This window comes from Tiliqua scincoides, chromosome 4 (assembly GCF_035046505.1).
Source record: "Tiliqua scincoides isolate rTilSci1 chromosome 4, rTilSci1.hap2, whole genome shotgun sequence".
Taxonomy (NCBI): Eukaryota; Metazoa; Chordata; class Lepidosauria; order Squamata; family Scincidae; genus Tiliqua; species Tiliqua scincoides.
Window position 1 is genome coordinate 113,158,379 of NC_089824.1, and position 12,813 is coordinate 113,171,191.

General features: G+C 44.6%; 1 protein-coding gene across 1 annotated transcript in view; it reads right to left on the reverse strand.

Annotated features, from left to right (window-relative positions):
- SEC16B (SEC16 homolog B, endoplasmic reticulum export factor) overlaps positions 1 to 7,323 on the reverse strand; it is a 120,190-nt gene extending 112,867 nt beyond the window's left edge. Inside the window, exons 1-5 of the mRNA XM_066624532.1 lie at positions 7,028 to 7,323; positions 5,185 to 5,276; positions 2,451 to 2,565; positions 1,814 to 1,964; positions 1,426 to 1,570 (exon numbers count right to left, since the gene is read on the reverse strand). Coding sequence (XP_066480629.1) covers positions 1,426 to 1,570; positions 1,814 to 1,964; positions 2,451 to 2,565; positions 5,185 to 5,276; positions 7,028 to 7,323 — 799 coding nt within the window. The remainder of the gene's footprint in view (positions 1 to 1,425; positions 1,571 to 1,813; positions 1,965 to 2,450; positions 2,566 to 5,184; positions 5,277 to 7,027) is intronic.
- Positions 7,324 to 12,813: the final 5,490 nt, after the last annotated feature.

The window sequence follows — 12,813 nt, forward strand, 5'->3', positions numbered from 1 at the left end:
CTGATCTTTGAGCTATTCCTTCCTCTCCTATACAACCAAAAGCAGGTAGAAAGAAAAGCTCAGTGATGCAGGGTAAGAGAGTTGACAGTTGAGGGAACAATGACCAGGGACATATTATTATTTCCAAGGGTTCTATTCCCAGAACTCACAGTGGATGGCAAAAATTGCACTAAAGCAAATCCATTTAAAAAACAATGCCCCTTTGCTGAGCGATTTAAAAACAGCCTCGCCGTCCTTTTGAAATGCACGCAGAGGCAATCAGTCTCTCTCCAGGTGCTAATGGAGGAGGTGATAATGACTTGCATTCTTTCAGGTTCTCAGTGCCTGAAGAGAGAATGTTTGATGGATTGTCACTTACATTAGCTATTGTTAACAACTGTTTTCCTTTAATTTAAAAGGCCCTTCTCATTTTGTTGAGATAGAAAAATCCATTGATTTTTCCATGGGTGAAAAATAAGGATAAGATATTTTATCTTATAAGAAAAGCAGTTTTTTGAACTGTGATTTTAAAGGGATTCATTTTTCATTTTACCCCTTCTCCATGGATTAGCACATTCCTTCTCATTTGCAGCGGCCATTCTTGTTGAGTCAAATCCATGTATAACAAGGTTGGACCTTGCACCATCATGGAACTGCACCATCGAATGTAAGTGTGGGGGATCAGGTTTTAAGGAAGAAGGTTGGGAGTGCAGAAGCCTGCCCCTGCATGTAGTTTATTTTGATTCCAGCTCCAGGATATGAGGAGCTGTTAGGACAGACATCGTAGTAACACCCAAGAGTCATGAACACCCATTCACTCATGTCATGTCACTAAGGACCATCTTGGATCCTTAGTGCAAAGTGAGAATATAGGAAAAACCTAATTATCCATAGATTTTTCACCCATGATTTTATCTCAATGCAATGAGAAGGGCCCTTTCAATTAAGGGAAAAAATGTCCCTTTTAGAAACAGCCTTGCTTAGTAGGTAGACAATCAAACATTCTCTCTCCAGGCACTCAGAATAGCTTCACTCGAAGGCAAGTGACCCCTCCCTTCCCCCTGGAGCATGGGAAAGAATACAAAGTGATGATCAACCTCTGCTTTGCATTCTCTTTGCATTCTTTTGAGAGGATGAAGGGAAAGGTTGCTTGCCTCAGAGGGAAGCCTTTCTAAGTGACTGGAAAGAGATTGATTGATTGCTACCACTTTTTCATATTACAATGGTAAGGAGGCTATTTTTAAACCACTGAGCAGAGGAACATTGCTTTTTTTAAATGCATTTCATTTGACATTATTTTTGGCATCCACATGGGTTCTAGGAATGGGACCCTCGCAGATGCAGAGACTCAACCTGTAGTGGCACTGTTGTGGTGATGGGCCCTTGTAAGTATTGAGGCTCTGGTAAATCTTCAGCATCACCACCTTTGGCCCAGGAGCAACTCACCTGCCAGAATTGGACTCCAGTCCTTGGCGAGAGCTACTTCATAGTGGTTGGAAGCATTGTACATGTACTGGCTAAGCTCACAGCAACTGGAGCTGAAGCCAGAGTCCTTATATTGCAGTAAGCTTGGCTCCTCAGGCAACGGAAGCTGCATAAGAAAATGAAGAAAAGGAAAATAAGGGTGAGGAAAATTCAGGTGAAGGAAAATTCACTGGTCTGAATGAAAGCAGAGTAAAATTAATTGAAGCTTAGAGTTGAATAAAAGCAGCTGCTTGCTCATTGCATATGATGCACATTTTGTCCAAGGCTGTGAGGACTATGAGGAGGTACTGTGGAGAGAGCTGGATGTAGGAAGAAAATGGAAAACTTGAGTAAGCTTCAGAGCAGGTACCTGATGTGCTGGAACATTGACATTCACCAGTAAGTTATCTTGGAACTCATCCCAAATCTGCATTGTTTGCCAAGGAGAGCCATTCCTGGCATTATAGGGATAATCTTTCTTTGACTTATAACTGTCTTCATGGATGTCAGGCTTCTTAGATCTAGGAAGAAAAGTATCAAAAGAAAAAGATTTGCTTAAAGCCTATTTGCTTAAAGCCTATTAAACGTATTAAGCCTATTAAGCCTATTTGCTTAAAGCTCAACACTGGTAGGTACACTCTCACAGGAAGCTCATGCATCTCCCCACAGGAAGATGTACATCAGAAACTTGAAAAGTTATATATTGCTTTCCCTGCTGATAGACAACATCTGAAGTCATTCTCAAGATTCTGCCCCAGGTGTCAAGTTCCTCATGAAATGTTGTATATAGGCAATTGGGCTTGAGGTTATTTTAGTTATTTTATTATTAGTTATTAGTTATTAGTTATTAGTTATTAGTTATTTTAGTTCTTTATTAAATCTTTACAATTCAGGCTTGGTGCATGAAGCAGAAGGCAATCTGGAACCCAAATGGGAGCCTGAAGGGTAGGCAGGTCAAGATACCTTGAAGGGGTCAGCTCTTGGAATTCCCTTCAAGTTTTCCTTACCGAATTGGTGGCACACCATCACACACTGCAAAACCACCTCCTTCCTCACAGTGGTAATCTCTGTTGTAATCCTGGCCCTGATAACTTGCCTGGTTGCCCCAGGTCTGCCTTGGATCTGCATAGAGGAAATAGGAAGGATCAAGGTCTACTTCTGGGTATGAATAGAATTAAATGGTTATAATGCTGGATCTGAGATGCCACATTAGCAAGAATTAAGTATCTTTTGTTCTCTAAGGGTTTGGAGATACTTCTCCAAAGTATCTACTTTACTTAGAAAAAAAACATATCTGCGTGCAAGAAGCCATAAAGAATTCAACACCTGGAGGGTCACACACATATGCATGCCAACATTTATACAAGGCTCTGAAAGACACATACATGTAGGGTTACTATATTTTTAACTTGCCCTGCCCCTGTGGCTTTAACAGCAGCTTGATTCTTAAAAATTTAGCAGTGAGGGCTTTTCTTGGCATGAACCAAGAACCACTACAACAGTAGTGAGAAACATTTTGCTACCAAATTTCTGCACATATGCTGTTGTTAAAGGCAATGAGCAAGGCCTTTAAAAGTGTGGTGACTCTATATGTATGTCAGGTTGCTGCACAACCTTGCTTAGAGTTGGCTCAAATGCTTTCTAAACAGAGAAAATGGCTTATTTGGGGGGAAGGATATAAGAAAGGAACAGCCAGAGGCAGAGAATGGAGGAAAAACAGGCTGGATGAAGTTGGTTTTCCTAGAACAGAAGGTTAGAAAATATACAGACATGGAGTAAGGGCCCTAAAGAAAGTCCAAAACTGAGTCTAACTACTGCAATGTTTCTCATACTATGGGTCAGGATCCACCAGGTGGGTTGCGAGCCATTTTCAGGTGGGTCCCCATTCTTTTCAATATTTCATTTTTAATGTATTAGTCTTGATGCTACCATGATATGTGACTGCATTTGGGGAAACGTAACAGATCTGTACTATTAACAGGCTACTATGTAAATTCTTTTAACAATGGTAGTAAATGGAACTTAGGGTGCAATCCTACCCTGTGCTGGAACAGGCAAGCCAAGAGATTGCACTGTATCCAGCACAGGATAGGGGTCCAAGGCGGCTCAGCCAGAGGCACAGGGACACTTTTCCCCTTACCCCTGGGCAAGGCGCCCTTGACCCAATGGGTTTCCTTTAACTTGTGCCACCTCAGGAGGTGGCACAAGTGTGAGGAGAGCGGAGTGGCTTCAAACCGCTACCATCTCCCTGGGAATGAGGGTTGGGATCCGGCATAACTGCGGGATCCCAACCCCACCTGCCGCTCCCCACCCACCCTCCCCTGGGGCTGCCCACTGCCCGCCCTCCCACGCACCTCCCTCCCACACACCTCAGAGCCTTGCATCGGCCCAGCCAGGTGTAAGCTGCCATGGAGGTTGGATTCAGCCTCCATGTGTCCGTGCAACTCTGTGTGCTGACATGGCTTACTCCCAAGGAGGCACAAACGTGCTTTACTGCACGTTTGTGACCCTCCCTTGCACCAGCCCAACTCATTCTCAGGATTGTGTCCTTACTCCTGGATAGGTGTGGGCAGGCTTGCAGCCTAGAAGTGTTCAAAATTTTCCTGCTTGATGATGTCACTTCTGGTCATGAAATCACTTCTGGTATGTCCTGACAGATTTTCATTCTAAAAAATGGGGCCTGGTGCTAAGTGTGTGAGAACCACTGAACTACTGTGTTGTAAGATAATCCAGAACTCATGGGCCTCTGTATGGTGCATGAGGATTTTTGTATTCTCATGTGCAAATTCAGGCTTGTTCAGTGCGATACTAACTTGACTAGCGCCATGGCTAGCTGGCCAGCAAATCTTAGGGAAGAGTGTGAGTAGTACAATTTTCTGAATAGCTGGAGAGAGGCAGGTTTTCTCTGTTTAACTGCTGCTGTTGTATGCAAAGGAAACCTCCTGTCATCGATCTTCTTCTTTTCCCCCTCCATACATATACTAGCAGAGTATGAAGGAGAGGCTTTCTTATTCTGTTTGTTTACTTGGATTGTGAACTGCTTTTATTCTCTGGCAATGCCACAGGGAAGTGTAGTGTAGCAGAAAAAGCTGAATTTTTGTTTCACTACAAAAAAATGGGCGAGGGTAAAAAGGGGGAACCATACGTCTATTTCAACTACGTTAGGTGTTAAGGAACACCTAGAAGCCTGGGGTTATTGCAGCCTGGGAGAGTAGGTTCCAGTAAGGTTCCTCCAGTAAGGCTCCTCCAGGCACATCTTGAGGTGCAGCTAATGGTTCTGGTGTGAGAGAAAGAACAGTAGGTGCAGGAAGAGGGTTCTAAACTAAAATTACTAATGTTGAGGCTTTGAAATGAGAATTCCAGATGGATAGTTGGCAGCTGTGCTGCCTGGCAGAAACACTGCAGAGTGAAGATGGGTTTCTCCAAAAACCTCAACTTTGATTTCAAAATAATAAATAATAAAATGCTGCTATTTCATAGGCCTGGACGAGGTGTCTTCTGAGAGAGGCCATTCCCCATAGCAAATGGCACCCAAGTCAATTCACATAGAATTCTTGCCCTCTTCACCTTAAACAACTAAAAAGGATTGGGACAAGGGACAAGAATGACTTAGAGGTAGCTTCCCAGGCACAAACACACGCTCACAAGTAGCAAATGGCCATACAAGATTACTCTAGCACTTCAAGCCATTTGCAACAAGTGTCATGCTTACCAAATTTATTTCTATGGAGAATGCAGTACCTCTTTCACTGTGCAGCGCTTGAAGGTATCTCTGGTAGCTTTCATGTGTATAATTTTCCACAGAATTCCAGCACAGTTCTTCATAACCTTGCCTGAAATATAATCCCCAGAAGTGAGAAGAGAGTAAAAGAATCTGCTTTGGAGAGTTGCCTAAAGTTTTCTTGATTTGTGTGGATAAAGAAGCAGGTAGTAGGCATTCACATCAATGGTGTCAGAGTGCTCAAAATCAAAGGGTCTGACATAACTCTGATATAGAGAGTAATAATGGGCTATAATGATATTTTTGTAATTAAATCGACCTTTCCTCCAGCTCTGTATTTTATACTTTTAAAATATGAATCAGTACCCATAAATGTACTATGGCTGCAATAAGGACTTTGATGTCATTGCCTCACTGATGCAGTAAATGGCAGGAAAGTATGGTGACACTAGTGAGAGATCATAAGGCAAACTGGATGGGGAGGAAATCAGGAACAGAGTACAGAATGAAGTGTAAGGGCCACATTTAAATGTGGCACAGGGGAAACGTAGCATGTACCTGGAATTTTATGTTTTTTTGTTATAATGCAGCTGTAGGGGGCTGCAGATCTGATTGGAACGAGATCTCTGAGAGTCATTTTCATACTAAAATCCCTCTAGTTGCTTTTCTCCGTGTATGGGGAAAACATACATATATCCAGGATATTTTCCCCCTTAGACAGAAAAGCAGTTAGAAGGTGCAGTTTTGTTACACATATTTTCCTTGTATTAAAAATAAAACTAATATAAAAATGCAGACAGAGGAAGGTGCAATTTTCATAGGAAAACAGCCTGTGGGGACAGGATTAAACTCTTCCTCTATGTCTGATCACATTCAGAGTTCCTGCACTTGCATTAACAGTTGGGACACACTCCACATGTTTATATACACCATGTTTAGTCTGACCTTAAGAGAGCTGTTGTGGTTAAGTACCATGCTTGAGAAAGGCTCAGTGGTAGTATGCCTAACTTTGCATGTAAAAGGCCTCAGATTCAATCCCATCTAGGACAGCCAGCTAGGACAGAGAAAAATTCCTCCCTGAAACCCTGGAGAGCTGCTGTCAGTCTGTGTTGACAATATTGCCCTAATGAATCTGATTCAGCACAAGGTGGGAGGATCCTATGACTTGGACTGAAGAGACAGGGATTCAACTCTCCAAGCACCAATGATGCTCAGCCCAACCTTTCTCACAGCATTCTTTTGAGGACAATATGGAGTGAATTGCATTTATGCTGCCATGAACTCTTTGGAGAAAAGTGGGATACAACTGGGAATACTAAATTAATGCTTGTGGCACTTGTGAAAGTATATCAGTCTACACCTGCGGTTCTCAAACTCTCAGGGAGTTTGTGTGGGAGCAGGGAAGGCAGCAGGGGTGGGGGGAAGGCAAGTGACGGGATCCCCAGGATCGTGTCACTAAAGGGGCTGCAGAGACTGGCTTAACAGTCCCTGCTGCAGCCTTCTGGGGGTGCAGGGAGACCTGCACGAGCGTCTGCAGAGCTCCCCAGCCTCCAGAAAGTGAAAGTGGAGCGATTGCGCTCTGCCTCTGCAAAACCGGAAGTGGAGCATGATTGCTTCACTTTAACTTTTGAAGTCTGTGGAGGGCAGGGCTCCCCGCACCCCCAGGAGGCTGCTGCAAGGGACTGTAAGCAAATGCCAGTCCCTGCAGCCCCCTTAGTGACACAATCCTGGGGACTGCATTGCTGCCTCCTCCCACCCCTGCCCCTTAAGGGGGCAGAGGCCAGGGTCATCAGGCTGGGATGTCGCAACACCCTAGTTTGAGAAGCCCTGGTCTGCACACTTCCCTAACCTTTCAAACCTTACCTTGAGTGTGGTTGGTTGGGATAGCTGCTTTCATAATACTCTGCCCTGGAGTTTGGTCTTGTGTAGTCCTGAAGCCTTGGATGATAGACAGGATGGTGGTACTGCACATTAGCATCTGGCCAAGGCAGAGGCCCTGCCCGGGGGTCATAGTACTGGTGGTAAAACCACTCACTGTTGTACCTAGAATGAGGATGCCCATGAGAAACTTCCCTCCATGGTCTTCTGTCATGGCCTTCTGTCCAGCCTGTATGTCTCCCTTGTGGCTGGGGATGCTGTGGTGGAACCCATGAGTCCATCTGGGATGGGCTGCAGGGCCTGTTTTTGTTTAATCTTTCTTTGTTTCAAAATTTAGCTTCTTGCAAACCTAAGAGGAATAACATGCCAGGTGATACAATGAAAATAGATTATCTAGAAAAAAAAAATCCCAGTGTTTCTAAGTATGATGGCTGTGAAAATATGCTTCAAATGAAGGCAACATCTGAAGAAAGCACCAGTGTATAGTGGAGCAAGATCCTCTTGTGACCTGCCTGCCTTCCCATCCCTTCTTCCTGTCTCTTATGATGATTACATTGTTTTGTACGCCCTGCTTCCCCACATAGAGAGAAGTTCTAGGGCAGCTTCAGTGGAAGACAGAGAAATGGATAATTCTTGGTGATATTTGTTTATTTACACAGGCAGGCAATTTTGGCCCTAAAGCAACAACAGAATCCTTTGAGGCTCAAGTTCCAAAAATGCCAAAACCTTTTCCCTTTTGGGAACGAAGTTTCCCAAGCTATGTCTTTTGTTTTTCTACCAGGCAGGCAAGTGAGAAGTGTTGCATGTTTCTTGAAAAAGGACCCACCAGATCCTGCCTAGTGCGCATTATTCACCATCAAGAGGTCATTTTGCTAATCAAAAAGCAAGGAAATTCTCTTGCCCTCCTGGTTCTTTGTTTACCAAAGGCTGGTCCAAAATCTCCCACCACCTGAGCTGGCAGACCAAACGCCATGCCTTTAGCCAGTGCCTTTAGCCAGTGCAGCACCAGCCACTGCCTCTACCACTGAGTAGAATTCCTGAATTCACAAAGAAAGCGAAGAACAGAGCAGCAGAACTGTGGAAGAGAGTGATGGGCTTAGAGCTTCAGGGATATGATCCTCTTCTTTTTCTAATAGAAAAAAAGGAGAGCAAGAAGAAAAGGAGAGGTGGAGGCAAGCAGGCAGTGACCTCCCTCAACCTACTGCCTGAAGCAACTGCCTCAGCAGGTTTTATGGATGGACAAGCACTGCACTTCCTGCTACTTCACTTCTTGCCCAGACATTCCAAGTTCTTTTAAACTCTCAGTGATCTGGAATTAAAGCAATACCATTGAGTCACTTGTTGCAAAACATACTGTAAAGACCTGCATAAATATTTCTTTGCTGTATGTTGAACCTGCAACTTGAAAACTTGAATTTTGACATGATTGATACAGAGTACAGATCTGTACAGAGTACAGATTGATACATGACTGACCCAACATTTGTAATAAATAATAGCTACTACAGAGGAAGAGGAGGAAGACTATATCACGGCATTAAACACAGCTGCAAATATCTCCAGCTGGCCAAGTTTTGTTAAGACTGGTAAGCATTCAAACAAGATTTTTGACCCCTCTGAGCATTTTTTTTTTCTTCACAGTCCCATCTCCATGACATGTCTGGACCTTCTATACCACCCGTCTTTATCTTCCACCTTTAACTGGAAACATCTGACACTGACAAATGTTATAGATTGCATCTAGCCTCCTCTGAACCTGTCTATACAACTTTTAACTTAAATAACTTTCCATATATTTAAATCTACTTCACCCTACCCCTGGCAAATGGCAAATAAGCAAATGGGTTTCAACATAATTCTAAAATATTTTAGATAAGTTGCACAAACAATAATATTCCCATTGACACATGCACGCACACACACCTGTTTAAATGTGACCATCAATCTCAGCTCTCTCTGCCTGGCATCAGCTCTTACCCCTTCCCAAAGGCTGCTGTCAAAGTCCACCTGCCACATCACTTGCTGATGGACTGATTTGCTGCCTGCTCTGGGTCAGCTCCCCCAGATTTCTTTGGTGCCAAAGTCCCATTCCATGTCACAACGCTGATTGAGGAGGGCAAAGAGCACCTTGTCTGCTTGCTTAAGGTCAAGCTTGTCAACAGAAAGTGATCAAAGTGATCTTTGATCAAAACACCAGTCCAGAACAGTCAAAGGCTTCCTTCCTAGCATGTTAAGACACATGCAACTGGAATGTGGAGAATTTAAAAAACCAATACAGGATTAGGATAGGAAATGGTTCAACACTCACAGTTGCATCAAAAAAATAATAAATTTGCCATCACATGCCTCTACAATCATGCAGGTCATTCCTTTTTTTAATGAAAACCAAGATGATCAGATAAAATTGCATAGAATTGCCACAAACTGCCCACCCTGCCCACAAACTGCCCATACCAACATAAAGATAAAACTAAAAATATACAGGAAAGGTTGTATCAGCAATTTGGTGATAGGTGGCCACTATCAGGGAAAGGGGGGGATGAGAATGAAAACTAAAGGTTTTCCACCTACAGGTTCCAACTACAGGTGGAAAGGTTTTTCCACCTCCAGGCTTCACCTCCATGAGTCCACAGATGAGAGAGAGAGAGAGATAGAGAGAATTTCCTAGTTCTTTGCTACTACTTTGGTTTTGTTCCAAAACCAAACACAAATAACACCGAGAGATGCTAAGATCACTTATCTCTTCCAAGTTGCCAGGAATGGCACAGGTGTGGGGAGAAGATTATTTATTTCAGTTTGTGTGTGCAACAGTCAGCAGGTTAAAGGGCTGCAGAAAAAATAAATGAAAACGCTAAGTAAGCAGACAACCCACATTCTAGTACAGGATTCCCTTTCTTGAGTGAAATTAGAGACTTTTCCAGAGCAATAGGAAGAAACTGCTAACAGCATCAGAAACTGGAAGTGCTCCAGGATGAATGTGTCACATCCCCCCCCCCCACTGTTCAAACTACAAACTGGATTTCTCAGCTTTCATCTTTGTCCATCCTCATCTCGGCAAGAGGAGTGTTGCCTCTGCCTGCTTCCTCCAATTCCCACAGCCAAGTTCTAACAACGCTTATACACCAACTCCTAAACTTCGTCCAGGATGATCTGTAGATCCTCCTGGTCAATGCCTTCCTCAATGCCAAGAGGGTGGCCGAAACTCCCTCAGGGTACCTGTACCTGGTTAGAGCCTCCCATTCAACCTCTAAGCTGTCAGTTGGAACACCCAGGTTGAAGGTGCTGTAGAGGGCCCTGTGTGAACAGGTCTGACCTCAAGGGTAGCCTCCAGCTGGAGAAAGTTCAAAAACCATGGGCATCTGGGCCAGAGCAGTGCGATCACCTCTGCCTGCTTTACCCTGATATTTTTCAGACCTAGTCTGCGAACTATTTCCCTGAAGATCTGGAGATGCTATGGCCACTGTGTTTTGCTTACGTGCTGCCTGCTCAGCCATTTGGTGGCTACGTCTGTCGCCCCTGAGATATGCTTGGCCCTTAGAGAAGCCAAGTGTTCCTCTGCCCATAGCAGGAGCCATGATCTTCCTGGAGCGAGTACTGCCCTGGCGGCTGACAAAGGCCTTGGCAGTCATCGAGTCTGTTCTGATTAGCCCATGCCTCCCTGTTATCACTGCTTGGAACCTCTGTGGGGTCATGCAGATGTCCCTCAGTTCTCTTTGCCAGTCCAGGTTCCCTGTGCCACATTCTGATCCTTACATGCACCCCAAACCATCAGACTTGCTTCCGTGGTGACAACAATACAAGGCAGGATCCCCAGATTGGCCCCCTGGGCAAAGTCCCTCCAAGGCCAGCCACCAGCCTAAGTTCAGTCTCAGGTACTCTGGGAGCTTGACCTGGATCTGGGCCCTGCACTCTATCTGATGGAGGTGAGGATATCCTAAAGATATCGTAATCTGAATTGGGACCATGAGATGACGGCCTATCAGAACACCAATGAGCCCCTGTAGCCTGGCCAGAGACATGAGGTCCATCTTGTTTGCCTCCCTTGTCCTGTTGACCAACTGGGACAGTAACTGTTAGTACTCTATAGACAGAGAAGCCAAGAATGTCCTCATGTTGATCAGGAGACCTAGTTATCCTATTGCTTGGGTGGGGACAAGCGAGCTCTGCTTCTCGCCAACCACAAGGAGACAGTCTAGGGTGATCCTGACCAGTGGCGTAGCTACCCTTAGGGGTGCAGGGGATAGCAGTTGCACCAGGCATCAAGCTTTAGGGGGATAACAAGCTAAGCTTGACACTAGTGACCAAAATTATGAAACTCTTGGTATGTATCATCATGTTATATATCATTGGAAAGGTAATTTAATGCAGAATGCAATGAAATAAACTGCACTGGAGTATCTGTATTCTATCAACATAACAACATGTTATTATGTTATTGACATGTTATCATGATAAAGCATGAAACCAATAAGATGTTAATCTGTCAGCTCTCATTTCCATGTATCATAATACAATTACCCCTGCTAACTAGGTAAAAAGGCATGTTTTTCAAGTGGTGCTCCTCTTATATTTAGCAGTGGGGAAATAATCATCCCTCTTCACCCCAGCACAGTGTGTTGAACCCATCAGGGACACAATTTTCATTTATTTACTTAATTAAACCTGCTTTTTTCTGGGAGAGGCTACAAATCTTCTATGACTCCAGGTAGCAGATAGATGCCTTAGCTATGCCACTGAGGCAGCAGAGCAAGTGGGTGGTGAGCTGCTGGAGGAAGGAGATGGGTTCCTCCCAGTTTTCACTTTTTAAAAGCCTGGATGTGGCATCACTGCCAGGGTTACATTTTGAGCTTGGCACAGGGCTACACAATCATTAGCTATGCCACCGTTATGCTCTATGACCTGAGATTCTGTGGGGGACCTGATCCAGAGGACATCCAGGTAAGGAAACAGTGAAATGCCATGAAGGCGCAGATGAGCCACCAGGATCTTGGAGAAGACCTCAGGTGCTGCAGTTAAACCAAGTGGCATCAATCTGTATTGGTAGTGCCACTTGCCATAGCAAAAGCACAGAAACTTGTAGTGGCAGTGCGGGAACTTGGATGTATGTTTCTGTCAGGCTGGATGCCAGAACATGTTGTTCCTTGAGGGCCGCCACTACAGACCTCCAGGACTCCATCCTGAATTTCCTTTTCTTCAAAAACTTGTTTAGCCATTTTAGGTCCAGGATGGCCTTCAAGTCCTTGTTCTGATGGGAACCAAAAACAGAATATACCCCCTTGACCCTCCACTTGGGTGGCACTATGTCGACAGTTCAGATGCCAAGGAGATGTTTGATGGTCATCAACTTCTGATAGTGTTTCACAAGATCCCTTGATACTTGCCAAAAACACTCTCAGAGAATCCTGATAAACTCCCGGGCAAATCTCCATGACACCATCTGATGGACCCCTGCATCAGAGGTGGACCCTAGCCGGTGGTCTGCGAATGCCAGAACACAGCCACTGATGGGGATGGACTCATCTCCAGGCGTTTCTCTGGTCTTTACTGGATCTTTACTGGGGGTTTGTGAGCTGGCAGAGCCAGTTCCCCTGTCTCTAGGAACACCCCTGGTCCTGTTCCACCTGTTCCTTCCCCTCTGTGAGGACTCTCCAGCACAGGGACCTGAGGAGAAGGGCTGAAAGGAATGAGCCTTGATTTTGGTGGGTTCCTTCTTCCCAGAGGGTAACCTTGTGCTTGTCTTTAGTTTCAATTAAGAATGGATCAAACACTTC